Source organism: Blennius ocellaris, assembly GCF_963422515.1.
Source record: "Blennius ocellaris genome assembly, chromosome: 6".
In the NCBI taxonomy this organism is placed as follows: domain Eukaryota; kingdom Metazoa; phylum Chordata; class Actinopteri; order Blenniiformes; family Blenniidae; genus Blennius; species Blennius ocellaris.
Window position 1 is genome coordinate 12,400,521 of NC_137655.1, and position 15,512 is coordinate 12,416,032.

Below are 15,512 nucleotides of genomic sequence, written 5' to 3' on the forward strand. Positions count from 1 at the left end.
ACACACCGCAGCCTTGGAGCCAAAGAAGCCCTTGAGCGCAGCTTTGTGGAGAAAAGCAAACCCTCCTCTCAGGAGATTGCCCGGATAGCCAAAGGTCTTCATCTGGAGAAGGAAGTGGTCAGAGTCTGGTTCTGTAACAGGCGCCAAAGGGAGAAACGTGTCAAAACAAGTCTCAACCTCAGCTCCTGTCTGACCAAACTCAGTCCAAACTGCATTGCACAGATGAGTAAATCACAAAGACCAATGACTTAGAGTCAATCCCATCAGTTCTCTGACAGTTTGTGGTTGTTGTTGTTTTGGTTTTTTTGTTTGTTTTTTTAAATAATCATAGCAATAATAACTATGCCAATCAATTCAACTTTGAAGCTAGTGCGCTGAAACAATTTCACTACACATTAAGATGAGAAGGGCTCCAGAATATTGTGGTGGTTCAGTTTCAGTGGTTCAAGTGCAGTGAGGGACCTTTACATGTGTCTCAAACCGGATCAAAATCAGTGTCAGAGGGAAGCCAGTCACTTTTCACAATAGTGTGGAGTTTGCATGTTCTTCATGGTTTTCTGTACTGGTTGTACTGTACTGTCCCCCCACAGACCAGAAACATGCATTCGGAATTCATTGGTCACTCTAAATTGCCTGTAGGTGTATGTGTCCACCCAGCACAAGACTGAAATGAATAAAGTACAAAATACGTATGTAAGGATCAATATGAGACTTGACTTGAAAAATGCAATGTCTATAAAATACTGTGAGGCTTTTGTTTGACCTTTAAAGCAACTAGATCATTACACACGTCAGTGATTCTTTTAATAAAAATTTGTGTTTATAATTCAGAATACAAGACAGCACAGTTGAGTTGTCGAATGTGTTGAAATGTTTAATGCCAAATGTCAATTAAGACTTGAGCAAAGTATTTTTCCCAATAAACTTGTCTCATTAGCTCATTAAAAGATTTTTTGTTTCAAGTGAATAATATTCACTTCTAACGAAGCAGTTTGATTACAGTTAGCTTTCAGCCTGTTCAGCTGCTAATTGCACAAAGCAGAAATTGGCCAAATAAATGGTAATTGTATATTTGGCAGAAATGAAAACAAAGATATTATTTTGAGAGTTGGTTTTGTCTCCACCAACATAAATACTGCCACAACTGAAATATAACAAACGTTGCTTAATAACTTAAGATTTGTCTGCACAGAATAAAATTCCTCATAAAAAAGTAGGAACTCCACCACAGTAGTCACATGAACACCAGCCATATGTAAACGCCTCAGGTGGCTGCAATGAGATCACGTCAGAGGCTGTGATTTATGTTGAAGAAACCAAATTTCCTATGTGATGCTTTTTCTCTCCTCTCAAAACAGTAACAACAGTAATCATGAAGTATGTGAAAAGTAATTAGGAAAGAATAGTTTAGAGTCCTTGCTTAGTTGAAATTTGAAACCAGCTGCTGTGCACCTCCTGATGAGACTTTTTGAACAAAGCCTTGGTATCTGTGACACCAGCTTTGCTTGGACTTAGTATCAAATCAGAGTGAAAAAGAGCGTTGATGCATATGGCTATTTTCATGTATGTATTTGTGATCCATTCAAAGTCACTCTTTCACAATGATGCTGCAATACACTCACCTCTGTCAATAATTCCAGGTTGCTTGCCATTTCTGTTTTTATCATAAACACTTGGAAAGAAATATTTCTCTTTAGCCCACATGATTTCATTCCCACCGTGTCTCAGAGGAAAACAAAATGCATGCCAAAGAGCAACTCAGCTACTATTTGTTCTTGTTTGAGGTTGAAACTGTGAAGATAAAAGCTTTTCATTACGAGCATATGAACTGCTGACTTGATGCAGCTTCCTCTCCTGACATTTAAATGCACTGATTCTCAGATGTGCTGTTTATTGGATGACTGCAGAAAGTATATGAACCACAGCGAGACCAAACATAAATTTAATCCATCAGCAAAAGAACGGTCATAAAAGTAGCTCTGCACCTTTCTAAAAAAACAGGCATAATCCATGCTGTCCTTGACTTTGTCCTTTCATTTTATTTCTGTGACAAAGGAGAAACTTTATCGGTGACGAAATGAGAAGTTTTACAATAGCATTTAGCAGCAGTCTTATTTGTGTAATTCTACTTGGGTATGTGTTTCTGTGTTGTGATTAGGGCTGATGCATCCGTGTCCTCTTTTTCCATCACCTGACATTGTCTTGTTTAATGTCTCTTATTTATGGGGATGGAGCTTCTGCCAAAACAGGAAAATGTTCCAAGTTTCACAACAACCTATTTATTTCAGAGTTAATATATTGTGCTGCTCTCTTTCACTGTGAACAGCCTCCTTGATTTATGATCTGAAGTTGGGGATATGTGAAAGTTTTTGACTGCTCTGTGGTTCTCCTGATGTAGTAGATTTCATTTCTCATATTTGTGGATGTTTCCTTGATAACACTGATGTCTTGACAAAGTGACGTCCTCAGCCATCCAGGACTCTGGCCTGGTTGGGATGACTGATGTGAAATGTCTTAATAAAGTGAAAGGAAAAAAAAAAAAAAAACAGCTCACTTTTACAAATATTGTGCCTTTTTTTATACATAACTTATATCACTTGTCATTGGTGTGGGAAAAAGAAAGAAAAACAAACAACTAATTGATTCCGAATGTTTATTGCACCAAAGTAAACTGATGTTAAGTCTTTCTACTCGATAGAAATGATAAATATGCCAAACATATACTGGGACAGTAGAAACCTTTGGACTTGCATGACAAAATAGTTTTAAAAAAAAGAAGAAAAAAAAGAAGCAGTTTTTGTGGAATCGTTTCATATTTTGAATTTTCAGATTGTTTCATCATATATAAGGAGAGTCAATCTGCTTGGACGTACGGCTCAAACTGTGCGATTCATGAGTCTGCCGACGGACACTCATGAAAGCCACATGACACTTCAGGAGCCGTGGGGTGATTCTCTGTGACTATTGTACAGTTTTTTTTTTTAACTGGAGTGCTCTCATGGGGAATGGATTCAGCAGTCACTCAGTGCTCCCACACATCTCAGAACAAACAATGGAAAGTTAGACATAGGGTACTTAACATATTGCTACCAAAGAGTTTCTTAAGGCCAAACAATGAACCCCAGTCTTAATGGTACTGCTTTTACAGCTATCCCCAAATTAAAAACTCAGAATTTGTATTTTTCTGCACTTTGTTCTCAGGGAAGATTAATTAATTTAACCAAGATGTCACAACCTTATCTGAAAAAGAAAAGCTGAAGGTGAATGCATCTAAAAACACATGCCCAGTGGTGTAATTTACACGTCATTTCCAGAATTTAATTGAGTACCCTTTAATTCTTTAACATATTTACATCATTGGACCCTCAATGTGCAATAGAAGTTTGAATTCCTTCACTTTGTAGTGATGACACCACTAACATAAATTAATGCAAACGGAAGGTCTGTTCACACAACCTTCTAAATGTTTCATAATAACTTTATAAAAATAATGTACTTTCTGAAATGCAAATAGAAATTTCACATCAACTTTATATTTCCTGCTGACGTGCAAGATGTACAGGAAAATGCAGCTTAAAAAAAAAAAAGTCACGAGACTGAGTAAAGTGTACCTGAAGAAACTTTATTCCTTATAAAAGCCAGAACCTTGCAGTCACTTCACAATGACCGAGAAGGAAATAAAAACGAGTATACATACAGCTTTTAAAACATACGGAAAAAGCCTAACTATGAAACTGCACTCGAACAGGTCTGTTAAAAGAATGATTCTGCTCATAATCACAATAAACTGGATGAGGAAGAAATGGGTAATTTGCAGATAAGATATGAATTGTACATGTTGGACACATGCAAGTATCAAACGTTTCCAGTGTGTTTTGGCAAGAGCAAGGGACACGGAATCCAAAACCTGGAAACAGGCAACAGAACCATGAGTTGATGTCACTTTCATGAAGCCTGAAACTGGCTGACGTTAACAAATCACTGTACAGAAACGTCAGATTCAGCTCTGTAGGAGAGAATCCTCTTAAATCACAGTGTCACTAGAGCAAACACTTCCATCACTTTGTTGCTGTAGTGCGAGAATATTTTTTGTGAGTGAGGCAGCTTCAAATAACAAATGACAGTAACTGCACAGCAGCTGAAAAAGAAGTGTGACTGCAGGACCAGTACTGTCCCACTATCACTCTGTAAATCACACATCAACCAAGAAGCCATAAAACTCATTTGATTAGTTAGTAGCGTCAAGACAATCGATTCAAAAACTCTTTAATATGCCAGTCTTTCATTAGTCCAAATGTGTCTTCGATTAAGTTTTGTCACACAGCATAACTGTTTCAGTGGTGCTAATTAAATGCTAGATCAGATCAATCTGTCTCACCATCTCATGCAAGTAAAGGCCTTATTCTAGCCCAAAGGCATCACCGTCAGCGCTACACTGAACATGTATATGTCAGGCCTCAGTATCAGTGGCAGAAAGAAAACCAACAGATCTTAAACACACTGATGAACTCGCTCACCAGTTTGTTTCATTTGCATGTCGACAGCAATCACCTTCACTAGCGTGACATGAAATGAATGCTGAAACTGTGATAGTCGGGAAGAAAAACCACAATGAGGCATTTTATTCACCAAAAATTGTAAGCATGTCGCAAAGTACCTTAACATGGACAGCTCAACCAAATGATTTTTCGACAGGCCTTGAACTGAGATAAACATGGAAGATAAATAGAATGAATAAGAAAAAAAATCCAAGCCCCGTCTGCTTATTGACAACCCCCAAGCGCCTTTGAATAACAATGTTGTACTCATTAAAACCTGCCGGAGAAAGATCATTCATCTTCAGTTGCATAAACGCTGATAGATTATAAGATTGCATCGAGGTGGACCAAAACATCCGAAAGAGAGAAGCCAGTTCCAAAATGACAGATACACTTGTAGCCCTTGTTAAGACAAGACGGGTGGTAAACAGCAGTGGAGGTGGCTCTTTATCTCAAGCATCAAGTGTTGGCCTTGTCACATTGTGACCCCTCTTCAATGTGGTAATAAATATCTGTTTCACGTAAATACATGAGCTGTACTGCCCTAATGATCGGTAAGGCAACCTGCAGAAGACTGTGAGAATATCTTTGTTTTAATATGCACCTGCATGCCTTTTAGTGTGTGTATGTGTGTGTGTGTGTGTGTGTGTGTGTGTGTGTTACGCCTGTAGCATATGAACCATGAAAATGACCAGTGTATCTCAAGAGTCTGTATCAATCAGTGTTAATGTTGCACCGGATCATAGTGTGAACATTAACAGGAGGAACGAAGGGCAATTAGTCAATTCCCAGAGCCTTGAGCTGTCTCTCGATCTCGTCGTCGGAGATGGTGGCTTTTTTGGAGGCGGCAGCAGCACCGGGGACACTTTTTCCTGCAGCTGGAGCTCTCACCATCTGGAATCACACATGGGCAGAGGAGTCCCATTAGCGGACACACCCACTCAAAGCTCAGCACGCGCGTGCGCACACACACACACCAATGAAAATCAACAATCTGATGTTCCACCGTTTCCCACAGTGTAGGTCAAGACCCAAAGAGACTGATTTTATGTGAGTAATATTGAGTAAAATTCCTCATAATTTTGTTTTGGGGTATAAACTAATTCGTCTGCTTTCGAGGTTCACTTGTTGGTTTGCCAGAAGAAACTAGAGTGCTCAGTTCATACAGCATGCAGAATGTCAAACTGGACAAAAATACAAGGGAGATTGCAAAATAATGTTTCAGCTGAAAATTCCTATTGTGATTTGTCAAAATGCAACCTTGTGACACTTTCAAAAACTTGTCTCATAGGTCCAAATATATAAATGAAATAAATCTCAAATGTGTAGTTCTGTTTTGCACTTTATTAGCAGCTTATAAATGTAGTTGTGTCATACATGGTTTGCTCACCATTCAAATACTTGTTTGGATTCCAAAGTAAGTTTAATTTCAGATGTAAAATCAAGAGTCAACCTTCGACAAATTACAACACGTAGATGATGCAGAATGTGCGTCTAAATTAGCACAGCTTTAATGCAATAAAGTGTCATTTAAACAAGCTTAGTATTAGAATCAACACTTCCTTCATGGAGTCAATAGGGAGTGAAAGTTGTCAAATAATTTTCAGGCACTCTTTCATCCTCCATTTTGCATTTTAGGCTTTCAGACCTGTGAGGTCATTATTACCTGGCGTGTTAAAAATATTGCATCATGCTTTTGACAATCAGCCAAATGTGTATTTGTTTTTTTGGGGGGGACTTACAATTTTACTCATATTGATGACAAAAAAATACTCCAGGATGTAAAACACATGGATACCAATTTGCTCAGGCAGGGTGCTTCCAAACCACTATCCTTAATGAGTCCTGTAACTTCCTCTCAGCTTGGGGCTTGATTAAATACCTTTAATTATGCTGCTGTTTCAAGAACATTGCCTGATACGAGAGCATTAGGAGGATTATATGTTCATTCTTTCAGTAAGTCTTTGCAGGAAATAATAAAATCCCCATTGGAATCAAAAACAGTTGTGTCGGTTTTTATGAAGCTGCCCATTTGTTCTCTCCAGCTGTAGACTGGTTTATTGAACAATTTGTGGGTTTGTATCATGTTGTACAAAGTAATAACTCATGGGGCCCCCCAGGGGGAGCCAGACACTCAGCAGACCAGCGCCTGGCAGTTACAGGGAAAACAGCACAGTGCAGCAAGAGCTGAGGGCGAGCCCCACCATGTGGCAGCTGGAATGCATTTTAACAGCTGAGTATAAAGCATATGGAGAAAATACTGCTCATCATGCTTGCGGCTGTTGACTCCATTAAGATTAAGTACGTCTGTAAACTCTACGATAAAACTACACATTTGATCGTATTGTTTTTGTTGTTGTTTTTTTTTTTAAATACATAAGCATTGAACAAATGCATGAAGCATAGTCGAACAGCAGGAAGTGTTCGATTCTGTGAATAGAATCAGTGGATATATTTCTTACCTTTCCTGAGATCTCAATGCCAATCTCATCCAGGACCTGGGAGACAATGTCCTCGCACTCCTCTTCATCCCCAGACTCGTCGAAGATCTCATCCAAAGTGTCATTGACTGGAAAGGTCATGAAATAACCACAGAAAGTGCAAGCAAATTAATATTTAGTAATACGTTTCAACTTTAGATGTGGAAAGAAGTCATCAGAATATAATCTGAAAAAATAAATAAAATGTTTTTCCTCCACCAACATTGGCTCGACTTGAACATTTATTAAACATTTATTATAACTTAACAAGCCTGCAAATACATCAGTGTGCATTTGATGTCCTTACTCATTTCCTCAGTCATGCCCATCTTCATGTTCTCCTTCTGGAAGTCCTGCATTGTCTGCAGTGTCTTCTGTGGATCCATCTTTTTGTTCACTGCTTGCATTGTCTGCACAAATGAAAACAAGAACAGACATTGATTGTTGATATCTTGAGAGCTGCTGAAGACTCACAGTGATAAAATAACTGCTAGATCATATCGCTATCATTCTTTTTTGAATCCCGATCACACTTAAATCTTACTTTGTTGGAAACAAAGTTCAAAAACACTTCAGGTTAAGAGTGGCCTCAAAAAACCCAACTTACCAATTATGCATTTCCTTCCTGTGAAAGATCAGCATAAAAATGACCTAATTTCACAGCCGAGCACAACACAATGGGGAAAGACATTTTCTTGTCTTCCTTTCACTAACAAACCCATCTGAATCCAACCAACCTAAGCTTTTCATATCGTGGAAGTGCTGCAAAGAAATCCGCAACTTTGTTTATATGCAGCGTCCACATGCAGCAAACAAACTGTGTACGTTTGGCTTTTAAATATTCACACTTTTCGCCTCACGCAGACATCGTCACACTCCATTAATTTGAGGCCTAATTATATTTGACCTGTCGATGTTTGCAAAGTCTGCCTGTACAGTACATTGCTTCTGGCCAATTACCACCTCTCACACTTCATTAACAATGATGCTACCAGGCTTGGTTTTCAAACAGGAACAGATCGTACATTAATACTTTAATTACAACATTAGGCCACTGGTCTGTCTAAACACACAAACATGTACGCATGTAAATTCCTAAGCAGGAGTTTGAAATGAGTGACATGAACAGGCAGACGGCCCAGACATTTAGTGGATGCAACAAGGGAGTTCAAGTTCTTTTAGTTACTTGGCTCGGTGTCGAACTAATAAACACACCATACACATTTTCTTTAAAACAACCTCAGAGTTATATTTGTGTCTGACTGTTAAAAGAGCATTTCTTTGATATGTCAAAACATTTGCAGTGTGAAAATCTGTCTCCAGACCAAAGGACCAGAGAAACCGGGGTGGAGTTTACCTTCGCTGTGGAAGACATGGCGCCGGCCATCTTCATTTGAGAGTTCATGACCTTTGTTTGCGTGGACATGGAGGTGAGCTTGGAGCTCGCGGCGTATGTGCGGTTCCTCTGCTTCCTCAGCTGAACCAGCTGCTTGGCCAGAATCCTGCATGCCTCCCGGTTGCCACTCTTTGCCATTTTCTTGATCTCTGCCTCCTGAAGAGCGATAGAAGCGGAATGAAGGTCCACTGTTTGACGTTTCATACAGTCTGAATACTTCTTTGACAACACGACAGTATCAATCTGTGAAAATACACCACCTCTGTGCAGGTTGAGCAAGTGGGGAAGAATATAATGTAGATAAAGAATGTCATGCACAATTTAATGACCCATTTACTCACAGTGTTGACAGTAATGGAATGAGAATGACAGACTGACTGGAAAAATTAAAATTCAGTCACAGTGGAGATCACTGGAACAAATCCATATATTCAACCTGACCGAGAAGCTTTATGTATTATTTCGTGCGCAACAGACCTCACAAAACATACATGCAATACAATTACAGCTAATATCCACATAAATATGCATATAAATCAAGAAAATAAGTGTTTAGCCTCAACCCTTTTCAAAATTACAAGCAATCAACAGGCTAAAGTGTTCAGAAAAGTCAAATGGAGGCGTGATTTTAAAACTGGCTTGACTTGTCAAAATCAACATGGATAAGGGACAGTACATTTCTGCTCAATAAAAACTCAGATTAATAGTTATCCTTTTTAGCATAATCTGAGAGCATGTCCTTCTCCTTTCAAATAGTCCTCATGTAGCAATGAACATTTTTAGCTTAATCAACAAATACAAAAAGTCTAAATATAATATATATAAAAAGTAAATATCCATTTACCGCATTCTGCTGATCCCGTTTTGAGCTAATCTTTTTCGGTACATATAGTTTCATCTTTTTAAACGTACTTTAATATTAAATAGCATAAAATATGAAAGAGAAAATGTTAAAACCAGTGTCTTATAGAATAACAGTGAATGCTCAGAAAATTCAGTTTAAATGCTCCAAATTCTTGAGAATGCTTTGTATTAAAACTGACTCAAAAAAATAACTGTAGTAGATGAGAAAGTATTTTTGAACCTGTATGGCAACCTTTAACACAACTACAATAAAGCAGCCCAACCGGTTATCCCTGGTGGTCAACAAAACAACTCACGGTCACTTATCCAATATATTGGCACCATGGTCGACACAAATTTTGTGCTGAAGTTGTAGGTGCGAGAGCACCTGATAGCAGTGGTCACCACTGGAGTGCGAGTGTTTCCATGATTGTGTGTGAGAATGCGACTGATGGCGTACATCATGCCGATACTGCTGAATCAGTACAATGAGCAATATACACAAAATCAATCTGCCATTTTAATATAGATACAATGCATTGCTAAACAAACATCTCCAATAAGCCCCAGAGAAACAATAGTTTATGTAAATATTTAATGTCAATGACTGCATTTACATCGTCTATGTTCCTCACTGGGAAGCAAATACATACTGAATAAATGCTTTTAGCTTTGGTAAACATCAGAAAACGTGCCACCCTGCAGGGATCCAGAGTGAGGGCAGGAGTCTACGCCAACATCCCGGGAGACGAGAGTGGAGCTCCAGGTTACAGTAAGCTAGCCAGACCTCGCAGTGTGGCCGCAACGGCACCCACATGACTTGTTTATTTCTCATGTACCGAGAGCGTTCTTTTCAGAAAGTGACACTCAATTATTCATGTTTGCAGTAGATCTATCCAACTCAGATTTGTGTCTCTGTATGTTACACACAAACATTGTGCATCAGGTTCAGTCTGTATTCGCCTGCTTGAAGGAAAAAAGGAAAAAAAAAATCTAATTATTGTTAAGAAGGAGCTCCCAGGGACAGACGGCACATGGTGGCAATAATAACGTCAACGACAGTGTTGTCTGAAAAACTAAAAATGTATTGGGGGGGGAACAGTCAAAGATGAGAGCGGTGGGATTGCTGCAGACAGGAGGCTTATGATGTCTTATTTACTGGCCTGTCAGTAAAGGAGGGAGGAGGTGGAGGGCTGTGATGGATCGGGAGTGCCTGTCCTAGACTTGAAGCAATGCAGCAAACAACTGAGAGGCAGCTGGGTATCGTGTCCTCAGAAAAAGGAATCTCTATGTATTAGCAAAGGCCGCCAAAGTCAATTGTTTGTGTCAAGTCAAACAGAGTAAAACGCATCACACACAACTACAATTATAAACGGAGATGAAGAAAGAGGCCATGCGTGTTTTCACCTTGAAATGTATTAGATTCTGTATTAAAACCACTTGCTTTAAAAATCCCCTTTGATCTATTGGAATAGCCTCCGTGCTGAGCCACTTTAATGCACTATCTGCATTTGCAAGTGGATGCAGATTGAAACGTTGCATTGTGGGAGGGGGGCAACAGATGTTTCAAATTGTGCTAAACCGCAAATGTAGGTCATTTCCATTTTTTTTTTTTTTTGAAATACAAAGTATCTTTTATTCAGAATGTACAACAAAGCTTAAAAAAAAAACTGGACTAATTAGTGGAAAGCATTAATGAAGAATAAAATTGTGATTCCCCAGGGAGGTAATTATGTCCTGTATGATATTTACTTAGCAAGACTGAAGGAAGAGGACACAGTCAGCTTCTTTTATCTTGCAGAGGAGGTGTTAAGTGCGGGCTGCCAGCACAGCCTCATACAGTCTTTAAGTGTGTGCTTGGGAGCAGCCGACTTGCCCCAAGCAAAGCCGCTACACCAGATCTTTCATGTCGTTTCATTTAGGCCCATTAGCCAATCGGGCTCCGCATCAGATGGAAGGAAACGGCTGTAAAAATGCATCTGAGCCCGTGTGTTGGGACAGCAATATGCAGAAATGCAAAGAACATGTCTTGCAGGTGGATACGAGGACAGAACAAGATCATTTCACTTGAGTCTCTCTGGGAAATTAATAAAATTCATTTCGGGTCAAAATCTGTGAGATGTCTGTTGTTGTAGATGCTCGCAGTGATGGAAGAAAACTCAGGACCCTTTGATGAAATGTGGAGGTTTTTGACACCTTTTTTTACCCTCCTCTTGGACAGGCAACAAAAATCTGCATTGTTTTTGCAATTTCGAAAAAAATTAGTACTCAGACAATGCAGTTTTGACAACTATTCCTGTACATACACATTTCAGAAATCATTGTAGTTTGTATGTCAATCCACTTTAAATTCATGACCATGAGCAACACAAACATTCTGGAATGGTTAATTGTTATTGTCATCAACTCACACGTGTGTTAAAAAACAACAACAACTTCCAACTTCAACACAGTTGTTCAGTGCAGCACTCAGCAATGCATAAATCTAATACGCTTGCATGGAGACCAGTGTGCATCGAAAACTCTGCACCCTGGAAGCCATTTTCAAAAAGTGCTGTTTTCAGTGACACAACACCATTGTTAAGTAAACAAAAAGCCAAAATTTTCCCATTTTCACTAAAAAAACATCTCGTAAACAAGGCCTGAAATACGTCCTGAACAAGCAGACGGCTTAAAATTTTGTTGAGATAATAGGATAATTAACCTGAACACAAATGTAAACCTCGTTAAATCGATTGTCAGTCTCAAATGGCACATTAAACCTTTCCTCAAATGGCCACAGAGAGCAATTCGGATGCATGACATGCACCTACAGGAGTTCATATCTGATTGATTCTACATGTCACATCACTAAGGGAGTGATGGTGACCAACGGTTTCTGTCTGACCTTGGGGTTCCTTTCTGAGCACAGTTTGTATGCGATGTTGTCCCCACATTCCAACATATGCACACCAGGTTGATCAGTGATCCTAAAATTGTCAACAATCAGCTGGAATCTCAAGCCCCAAGCAACACTAAGCTACAGAAAGTGGCATCACAGACGTGTGCTTACTTGATCAGTCATCTATCTGTACATACTTCATTCCTTCAATTTTATCATCGTCATTGTTTGCCCAAATATTTTTCTTAAATATAAAGATAAAAATCGAGCTTCTCAAGAGGACTGTCGATCCTGTTCAAAGTGAGAGCAAGTGTGTGTACGTACAATTTGTTTCTCTTCCTTCTCCAGCGCTGTTCTGTCTCTGGCGATGCCCCTCTGAGTGACACGCAGCTCCTTCGTCTGTTCCTTGATCCTGTCTTTGAAGAGAGTGACACGACAGGGAAGAGAGATTAGTTAATAAACGTAACGGATATCTGTACATGTTCAATGCCTCACAACACTCGTGAAACATCAAAAATTGGCAAAATGGATATGAAGACACCCCAGATTTGGATTTGTGATTAAATACACACACGATCAAAATGTCTTGCAAAGGCTACATAATAATGAAAAACACAAATGACGCAAGAAGAACACAACAGAAAAGCAGCATGAGTGTAGAAAACCCTCTTTTTGTTCCTTTGTTTGATTTACTCGCCGAGTACACACCACTATGTTTCCTCCCTTTCTCTTCATCCCAGGCTTGCTTGAGGTGCAGAGTTAAAAACTGAAGAATGTTTAAAGCTGATTAAGTTATTCCACTGGACTCCGTTGCATTTCTGGTCTCATTAAAAAGTGCACAGTCTGTGTCAGCTGTACGGCTTTGGGAGGAATCTAAACGATGGAGCCAGTTCCCCCAGCAGAAAGCATGTGCAAGTGTGTGCCCACATGCGCATGAAATACCACGGCGTGGTCAGCAGCACACCGAGTGTAATATTGACAACGTTGAATGTGGAAATACTTCCAAGGCTCACATCAAGAGTGACTCAGCTCTGAATCACAGAAACACCAAAAATGGCATCATGTGAGCGAGTGTATGACTCTGAAGTCACAACTTCATTCGCGGCTTCTCAATGAGATACGAGCAAAGAATCAGTGCAATGCAAACGCTTTCAGCACCTGAACACAACTTTCAGATTTCTCTTAAATAGTCAGTTGATATAAAACGGGCAACTTTTCAACTAAAATGCAATAAATCTGCAAAGATTAAAGTTAAATGCATCCAAACAAAATAAAGAATTCAATAAAAACTGAATAAAATGCTGAAAAAAGATAAGAAATAACCTGTATTTACTTATGTTCCTGAAAATGCTTCCCAGTATGACTCGCCTCCAATAGATGTCCACATTAAACTCTCTCAAAAGCCAGTAGCATTAAAAAAAAGAGGGTGGGGGAAAGAAAACAAAATTGCTGAAAGAATGGGCAGGAAGATCATCATTAAATAAATTCATGTATTGGGATATAAGAAGAGGTGGAGTACATAGATATTAGATGGTAATGCATAAAAGTAAAAACATCTAAGATTAAATAGTATTCAAGTCACTTATTGAGAGAAAAAATGACTTTTTATGGAAAAAGAAAGTGAGCCAATTCCAAAAGAAAGCTTATTCTTTCTGAAAAGTTCAGCATCTTTGAACTTGGTGAAGACACATAGGCGCACTGCACCACTTGTGGGAACGACGCATGTGTGCGTATGAGGTGACGTGACGCCAACGTCTCAAAGTGGGTGGGTTATCGTCCTACAAATACGCAGCATCGAAGCCCCCCCGACCGCCATAACTCGCCAAATAACCAGAATCCACCTCAACTGCCCCGACCTAGGGCATCAACGAAGATACGTCCATACGAAGATACGAAGATGCGTCCATACAGCACGAGAGGAGAGAGAAGTCCAGCCTGTGAGATGGGGATGGTGGCAGCTGAGGATTCCTGACAATGGTTTAGAGAGGAGTGGAAGAAGCCACGCAGCGCAGTAAGTACAGTACAATCGCTGTGGGTGAAACTGAGATGCCAATGATGGGAGGAGTAAGCAGGCAATGGCGTGAAAGCTTTTAAAACACGCGCAGTGTTTTAAAACGTAGAGAGAATGAAGACGTATTTTTGTATGTAGTTTCAGGTCAAGAAGCAGTAGAGTTCAGTCAGAAAAAACAGCCTCGGGATTCAAAATCATCTTCATTATTAACAAAATAATTGATTCATTAATTCTGATCAAATAGAGGCTGGCTATCCATCTTGACCTTGTGATACTGATTACCTTTTAGCCTGAAGAAAAACAGTGAGCCAGGTAGATTGAAGGGTTCTTTTTGAATTTCAAAGTCTGCACATTAGTTAAGCAGACACATCTGACTACAAGGACACCGTGACAGTGAGATCATATTTAACAACCTCCTCTCAGATTGCACAATTTTATGACAGTGGAGAAGGGGGAAAAAAAAGAATTGAAGAAATTATATAACTCTTGAATGTTATCTGAAAGACATTTTGTGACGTGATCAATAATAGTGGACGTTACATTTCCAACACTTTAAGTGGGATATGTGTTGGGAGTTTCTGTGAAGTCATAATAAAACAAAGACAGTAAATGACAACTTCTCTCAGGTTTAGGATGTTTATCAACAAAACAAAAACAAAGCTACATTGTACCATTTAACGTCTTGTTTTATTGCCACTGGTTACGTTGTAACCCAGCTACATAATATAAATAGCGTGTTGGTGTAATCTGCCATTCAGTGCCACTGCTGTTAATCGTTGTCCTCCTGTCGGAAACCGTGACTGGTGACTTCATCTGAGTGTGAACAGGTAAAACTAGTTATGTGGGGAGAGCTAATTTGAGCCGGGAACAACACAGCAGGCTGTTTGATCCAAATAAAAAAAAAAAAATACACACACACAGACCCACACAAACAGCTTTTCACACACAGCAAACTTACCATCGACAGTCTTCTTCTTGAAAAGGGACATGACGGTGTTTTTTTTTTTTGGTGTGGATTTAAGCAGCAGAAAAGGAGTCCTGAGCTGCGGGAGTGTTTGGTTTCCTGACGTTAGCTGACTTTAGTGTTTCCTGGTTCACTTTCTGAAGCCACAGTTCCTCCCTCAGCCGCCGCGTGACGTCACGTCGGGACGTAATGGTGCCTTCAAGTTACCTCGTAAAAAACGTATTATATCTGAAAACGTTTAAAATAGTCGACAACAAAATTCTAAGATTACATAAGTGAGACCAAGCTTTTTCTGTCATCTACCCCTTAATTATGGAAAGGACTTCATTAAAAATGGTTAAAAAAAAAGACCGATATGAGGGTCCATAAGGCGACTATAAACAGATGCAGCGTTTGGCC

General features: G+C 39.4%; 2 protein-coding genes across 2 annotated transcripts in view; one reads left to right on the forward strand and one right to left on the reverse strand.

Moving 5' to 3' along the window:
- pou1f1 (POU class 1 homeobox 1) overlaps positions 1 to 252 on the forward strand; it is a gene marked incomplete at both ends in the record, with an annotated part of 11,256 nt that extends 11,004 nt beyond the window's left edge. The window contains one exon of the mRNA XM_080498492.1: positions 12 to 252. Within this exon, the coding sequence (XP_080354618.1) occupies positions 12 to 252 (241 nt within the window). The remainder of the gene's footprint in view (positions 1 to 11) is intronic.
- A 3,356-nt stretch (positions 253 to 3,608) lies between these two features.
- Positions 3,609 to 15,242, reverse strand: chmp2ba (charged multivesicular body protein 2Ba). Its single transcript, XM_080497587.1, has 6 exons — positions 15,108 to 15,242; positions 12,463 to 12,554; positions 8,376 to 8,570; positions 7,326 to 7,428; positions 7,001 to 7,107; positions 3,609 to 5,432 (listed from the first exon to the last, which is right to left on the reverse strand). Exons 1-6 carry the CDS (start codon positions 15,136 to 15,138, stop codon positions 5,316 to 5,318), a joined length of 645 nt encoding a protein of 214 aa, XP_080353713.1. The 5' UTR covers positions 15,139 to 15,242; the 3' UTR covers positions 3,609 to 5,315.
- Positions 15,243 to 15,512: the final 270 nt, after the last annotated feature.

Coding starts and splice junctions, on each gene's coding strand:
- chmp2ba (XM_080497587.1), bottom strand. CDS start 15,138: ATGTCCCTTTTCAAGAAGAAGACTGTCGATG. Junction 12,555..15,107: donor CAAGAAGAAGACTGTCGATG/GTAAGTTTGCTG, acceptor CTCTCTTCAAAG/ACAGGATCAAGGAACAGACG. Junction 7,429..8,375: donor CCATGTCTTCCACAGCGAAG/GTAAACTCCACC, acceptor TCATTTGTGCAG/ACAATGCAAGCAGTGAACAA.